Genomic DNA, 7,019 nt, shown 5'->3' with positions numbered 1-7,019 from the left:
GGTGAATGTTTCCTGTAGATGTAAAAGCGCTTTGAGCAGTTGTTAAGACTGGAAAAGCGCTCTATAAATACAGCACACATGACAGTGTAACAACTTTAAAATGTAAATTCTGCACCTGAAATACAGATAAGCAAGACTGTTCAACAATCTAGTTATCTCTAATCAACAGCCACATGCACGCACAGGCGTGCACTCTAACTGATCACCGCGGATAGACTGCCTTTTGTAGAGCAGGTGAGCATCCAGCTTTTCTCACTGCTACTGACCATGCTTAGTGAACGTGCTTACCACGATGGCTGGCATTTTTAATGATGGACAAGTTAGTTTAGGGTCCAGCTTCCTGATGTCTTAAAAAAGCTAGTTTTGTCTGGAAAAACTATTGAATCCCCAGATATATGTTGTTTATAACTGTTTTTCTGTGTTGTTTCAATGTTCCCTTCAGATGTTCAGAAAGTGATTGTTGGTGAAGATGATCAGAAGGAGTGTAGCTTCAGTGTGGACCAGGAGGAGCCAGAGCCCCCCACACACATTAAAGAGGAGCAGGAGGAACTGTGTATTACTCAGGAGGGAGAGCAGCTTCATGGGCAGGAGGAAGCTGATATCAAGTTCCCATTCACTCCTGTCCCTGTGAAGAGTGAAGATGATGAAGAGGAAGCTCAGTCCTCACAGCTTCATCAGAGACAAACTCAACACATGGGAACAGAAGCTGATGGAGAGGACTGTGGAGGACCAGAACCAGCCAGGAACTCACATCCACTTTTACAACCAGAGACTGAAGACCAGTCTGGAGACACTTCTGATCCTGAGACTGATGACAGTGCTGATTGGAAGGAGACCAGAGAACCTCAGTCAGCTTTAAACTCTTTGAAAGATGAGGATGTTCCTGTCTGTGATGAGAGACCTAAAACTGACAAGAAAGCCTTCAGCTGCTCTGAGTGTGAGAAAACATATGACTTTAGGTCCCATCTGAAGAGACACATGATGACTCATACAGGAGTCAAACCTTTCAGCTGCTCTGAGTGCGGAAAACATTTTACAGAAAGTGGAACTTTAACGACACACATGAGAACTCATTCAGGAGAGAGACCTTTTAGCTGCTCAGTCTGTAAGAAATCTTTTATACAGAGTGGAGGTTTCCGGGCACACATGAGAATCCACACGGGTGAGAAGCCTTTTAGCTGCTTGGAGTGTGACAAAACATTTAGCCGCAATAAACTTCTGAAGATGCACGTGATGACTCATACAGGAGAGAGACCTTTCAGCTGCTCAGTCTGTAAGAAATCCTTTACACAAAATGGGAATTTAAGAATACATATGACCATCCACACAGGACAGAGGCCATATAGCTGCTCATTCTGTGAGAGAGCTTTCACAGCAAGAGGAGGTTTGGAGAAACACATGAGAATCCACACAGGAGAGAGGCCGTTTACCTGCTCCGTCTGTAATAAAACCTTTATAGATAAAGGAACTTTAAATAGACACATGAGAGTCCACAAGGGACAAAAACAGTCTACTTCCTGTGTTATTGTCGTAAAAAAGCAGCAGGACTGTAGCTCCAGTGTGGATCTGGAAGAGCCCCTCCCACACATTAAAGAGGAACAGCAGGAACAGTGGAGCATTCAGGAGGGAGAACCAGAGGCTAATGACAGTGCTGATGGGAAGGAGACCAGAGAACCTCAGTCAGCTTTAAACTCTCTGAAACATGATACGAGACGCAAGAAAACCTTCAGCTGCTCCGAGTGTGGGAGAAGATTTGGCACCAGGGGAGGTCTGAAGAGACACATGAGAACTCACACAGGAGAGAAGCCTTTCAGCTGCTCTGAGTGCGGGAAATGTTTTACAGAAAGTGGAACTTTACAGGGACACATGAGAACTCATACAGGAGAGAAGCCTTTTAGCTGCCCAGTCTGCAAAAAATCTTTTATACAGAGTGGAAATTTACGGGCACACATGACAATCCACACGGGTGAGAAGCCTTTTAGCTGCTCGGAGTGTCACAAAAAATTTAGCTGCAATAAACTTCTAAAGATGCATATGAACACTCACACAGGAGAAAAACGTTTCAGTTGCTCAGTCTGTAAGAAGACTTTTAGACAAAGTAGAAATTTACAGATACACATGACCATCCACACAGGACAGAGGCCATTTAGCTGCTCATTCTGTGAGAGAGCTTTCACAGCGAGAGGAAGTTTGGAGAAACACATGAGAATCCACACAGGAGAGAGGCCGTTTACCTGCTCCGTCTGTAATAAAACCTTTATAGATAAAGGAACTTTAAATAGACATATGAGAGTCCACAAGGGACAAGATCGATATAATTCCTGTGTTAGTGACGTAATAAAGCAGCGGCAGTGTAGCTCCAGTGTGGACCAGGAGGAGCCAGAGCCCCCCCCGAACATTAAAGAAGAAGAGCAGGAACTGTGGAGCAGTCAGGAGGGCGAACCTGAGGCCGATGACTATGGTGATTTGAAGGAGACCAGAGAACCTCAGTCAGCTTTAAACTCTCTGAAACATGAAGACGTCTCTGTCAGCAAATCAAGATGTGGTGCTGGTGACAAACCATTTAGCTGCTCTGAGTGTGGAAAAAGTTTTTGGACCAAGCAACATCTGACGAGACACATGCTTACTCATACAGGAGAAAAACCTTTCAGCTGCTTGGTCTGTAAGAAGTCTTTTACATTGAGTTGTAATTTACGGTCACATATGAGAACTCACACAGGAGAGAAACCTTTCAGCTGCAGTGTTTGTCACAAAACATTTGCTTGGCAGTCGCTGGTCAAAACACATAAATGTGTTGGTCGTCAGACTCAAAATGAGGAGAACAGAAAGGCAGAGCCTCCAGCCAACAGCTCAACTGAACCCATGGAAACAGAAGCTGATGGAGAGGACTGTGGAGGACCAGAAGGAACTCACATACAGGAACCAGCCAGGAACTCACATCCAGTTTTACAACCAGAGGCTGAAGACCAGGCTTCAGACTCTTCAGAGACTGACGTCAGTGATGGTGATTGGAAGGAGACCAGAGAACCTCAGTCAGCTTTAAACTATTTAAAGAATAACCAAGTCACTGTTGGGAATATTAACTTCAAATCTGTTGGGAAATCCTTCAGCTGCTCTGAGTGTGACAAAGGTTTTGGTACAAAGGGAAGTCTGAAGAGACACATGATGACTCACACAGGAGAGAGACCTTTTAGCTGCTCTGAGTGCGGGAAACGTTTTTCAGAAGGTGGAACGTTACGGGCTCACATGAAAACTCACACGGGAGAAAAGCCTTTCAGTTGCTCAGTTTGTAAAACATCTTTTAGAGAGCGTGGAAATTTACGGGCACACATGAGAATCCACACAGGAGAGAAACCATTTAGCTGCTCCGACTGTGGGAAAATATTTGGCCGGACATCACTTCTGAAGAGACACATGCAAACTCATACAGGAGTAAAACCTTTCAGCTGCTCAGTCTGTAAGAAATCTTTTACACAGAAAGAAAATTTACAGATACACATGACCATCCACACAGGACAGAGGCCGTTTAGCTGCTCATTCTGTGAGAGAGCTTTCACAGCAAGAGGAGGTTTGGAGAAACACATGAGAATCCACACAGGAGAGAGGCCGTTTACCTGCTCCGTCTGTAGGAAAACCTTTAGAGATAGTGGAACTTTAAAAAGACACATGAAAGTCCACAAGGGACAGGAACTGAGATGAGTTGTTAAACTCTGTTGTTTGGGTCCTTAAAAAAAAAGATGCCTGTTACATTTTTATTCTGTTTCTTTGTTTCAAAATGTATGTTGTCTGCCTCTTACAAAGTGTAATTAGTGTTTAATTTGGAAACGCTGTAAACGTCGGCGCAGGGTCCACAACATGATGAACCCTACAGAGTGAACCATGTGTGTGTGCATAGTTCAACAGAGTGACATTGAAATAAATAGGGAGAGACAACAAAATGGAATGAATCGGAGACCTGAAATAAAAGATAGGACGGAAAGAGAGAGCGAAGGGAGTCAGTGGCGCAAAAGATAGAACTCAAAAGTAAGAAAATGAGGGAGAGAAAACAAAAATACAGAGATTGAAAAGGAAACAAAAGTAAGGCCTCGTTGGTAGCTTGAAAATACTTTGGCTTTAAGCTAGAGCGAGATGGAGAAAATCTAATATCACAATATTCTTGACCAAATATCTCGAGGACGATATTGTACGGTTGACTGTTGGTGCTTTAACAAAATGTTATTTACACAATTAGATTTTTGATAAATATTCTCCAGAAATGATGTGATGACTTATTGGGTAAAGGTAAATAATAGAAAAGTTAGGACAAGCTGGTCAGTTCAGGAAATGACATTTTTTTCTTTACTGTAATGTAGCCTGTAAAACCATTAAAAGACAACACCATATTATCAAATTATGATATCCAAAATCTAAGATTATATCTAGTGTCATATCACGATATCCATACTACTTTGATATTTTGCCCAGCCCAACAGATGTTTCACAGGCTAATGTGTAAATATGCACTATGCAAAATGTTCCGTATCTGTAAACCTTAGACCGGGCCCCAAAGAGCAAGCCTGACCCTACCCGTGCCCGTGCACGCACCATAAAAGGACGTTATTACTTGCATTAAACCGTCATAAACACGCTCAAGTCATACATTGTTAGAAAGTTTAAAGTCTTGTGATTCCATCAAGCCCCCGCACAAAGCATAAGGTGACTCATAACGGTTATAATCATGTTCTGAAGTAAAGAAACAGAAAGATTTGAGTCTAATCGAGTGGGTGTTTCCTACCTGTCTCCTCGTGTCTTTAATCACAGCGGTGATAGAGCGGCAAAAACTTTGTTTTCCTACATGGCCAACCCTCCAAGGAATTAGAATATCCAAGCCTTGTAATCCATAATTATCTGGTCCCCCTCACAATCTTGTAGTTTCTGGCCAAGTTTCGACGTAGAGAAATCTAGATTTCTCGGTTTTTATCGCTTGTAACTTTTTCCCTGTGCGGGCTAGAAAGAAGGTCGACACACCATTAGAATCTGTGGCGTGTGCAGATTCCAATGAACCTTGTTCCCAGCCAATAGCATCAGCCTATCAAGAGATACACTCAAGCTAAGCCAATAATATCGCACAGTCCCCATTGGGCCCACGTGGGAAAGATTGACAGTAGATCCGACCACTTATAAGATAAGGTCATAAAACTGGCATCCCTGTGTAGCCAATAAGAAGACGACTTGATTGATATCAAACATGGCCAGAAAAACCTTACCCTGTGATGTCTCCAGCTGTCTCAAAACAATGTGGATGTGTTTTTGTATTTCAGAAGTATTGTATTTTGCACTTTTTGGGCTTTTTTATAAATAATAAATAAGACAAACGCACAGACATATCTGTAGAAATACATTCATATAAAATCCATTTTATAAGTCATTTTTTCTGGATCTTTTCTGTTCTAAGTTGAGACATGTGGCTAGGGGACTATTTTAGTAAAGAAAGAAAATCATATATTTTCAAGTGTCTCTGAAGAGGCTAGACCTGCTCTCTATGAAAGACCTGGGAGACAAATAACATCCTCATGTCGCCCTCATATTGTCCTCATGTCGCCCTCATATTGTCCTCATGTCGCCCTCATATTGCCCTCATGTCGCTCTCATATTGCCCTCATGTTGTCCTCATGTTGCCCTCATATTGCCCTCATGTTGTCCTCATGTTGCCCTCATGTTGTCCTCATGTCGCCCTCATATTGCCCTCATGTTGTCCTCATGTTGCCCTCATATTGCCCTCATGTTGTCCTCATGTTGCCCTCATGTTGTCTTCATATTGCCCTCATGTTGTATTCATTTTGTCCCCATGTTGGCCTCATGTTGTCCTTATGTTGTCTTTATGTTGTCTTCATGTTGTCCCCTTGTCCTCATGTTGTCTTCTTGTTGTCTTCATGTTGTCCTCATGTTGTCTTCATGTTGTCCTTGTTTCTACTAGTAGGCCATTAAATTTCAACATGTCTTCGTTGTCTCTCTTCGATTTCCAGCCTCTTGTCTTCCATATTTCTTTGTCATACTACAGTACGCTGTCGTACGAAACCACGTGAAAGTTCACAGCTTAAAGAATAATACAGCACAGAAACAATTAGAAACACCGTGGAAAAGTTGAGTTAAATTATGAATTAAAATCAATAAATGCTTAAGTGGGTTTGCAGAGATACAGTACAGATATATTATTATTATATTTCTGGAGCCTGTTTTAAATGACAGCTACTTATATTTTATATTTTTATATTTTGTGTTAACACTGTCAGGGTGTTGCTTCAATCTGGTTACACAGGTACTGCACATGTGTATAATGACAATAAAGTTCTTCTATTCTGTTCTATTGTGTAGTAGACTGTGTATTAATGGACCGAGCATGTGTCCCAGGAGGCCTTGGGAGTAACAGCTGACCTCACATGTTCCTTTTTGACCTTGGAAACAGCAACCTAACAAGAAAAATCCAAACACAAGATCCAATTACTCAGGGTTTCCCAAACGTCCCGACACCCCCCCCCTCCAAGTAGATAAACACACACACACACACAGCAGATATATCAGCTTTCCTCAGTGCTGGAAGAAGTACTCAGGAATCCAGTGGTGGATGATTAACATCATTAATAGACAATATAGCCCCTGATATTAATATCTGTCCTGATGTCCTCTTGCGTGTCTTCAGGCTGGACAGATTAACAGAGTCCCATCCGCGTTGGGATCTGCTGGGTCAGCTGATCTGGACCGATAGAGTCCAGACAGACTGCTCTGCCCCCTCCCTTCCCCCCCTCCAGTTTTCTCTATAGAGCCCTCTACAGAGTACTGTAATATCATGTTGTCATGGCTGGCCGATGGATATATACTTTGTGTGTGTTTGTGTATATATACATGGTGTTGTTGGAAGGGGAATTTAATAATTGCAAGTGGTGTTTTGTTGTGCATGAACACCCCCCCCCCCCACCCGTTTCTATTTTTTCCCCAAATTACACCCTGCATAGGGTGATGTTGTTGTAGTGTACATGTTG

The 7,019-nt window shown here is 42.5% G+C and overlaps 2 protein-coding genes across 2 annotated transcripts in view; both read left to right on the top strand.

The window, feature by feature from the left end:
- Positions 1-767: 767 nt before the first annotated feature.
- The window catches only part of LOC117956468 (gastrula zinc finger protein XlCGF57.1-like), a 95,566-nt gene continuing 89,314 nt past the window's right edge, over positions 768-7,019 (top strand). Inside the window, exon 1 of the mRNA XM_034891548.1 lies at positions 768-2,545. Coding sequence (XP_034747439.1) covers positions 979-2,545 — 1,567 coding nt within the window. The 5' untranslated portion in view covers positions 768-978. The remainder of the gene's footprint in view (positions 2,546-7,019) is intronic.
- Positions 2,553-3,758, top strand: LOC117956482 (gastrula zinc finger protein XlCGF8.2DB-like). The gene has a single exon (XM_034891568.1). The coding sequence runs from the start codon at positions 2,620-2,622 to the stop codon at positions 3,697-3,699; it is 1,080 nt and encodes a 359-aa protein (XP_034747459.1). The 5' UTR covers positions 2,553-2,619; the 3' UTR covers positions 3,700-3,758.

This window comes from Etheostoma cragini, chromosome 14, assembly GCF_013103735.1.
Source record: "Etheostoma cragini isolate CJK2018 chromosome 14, CSU_Ecrag_1.0, whole genome shotgun sequence".
Taxonomy (NCBI): Eukaryota; Metazoa; Chordata; class Actinopteri; order Perciformes; family Percidae; genus Etheostoma; species Etheostoma cragini.
Note: the sequence above shows the minus strand (reverse complement) of the source record. Positions and strands in the feature narration are given on the sequence as shown.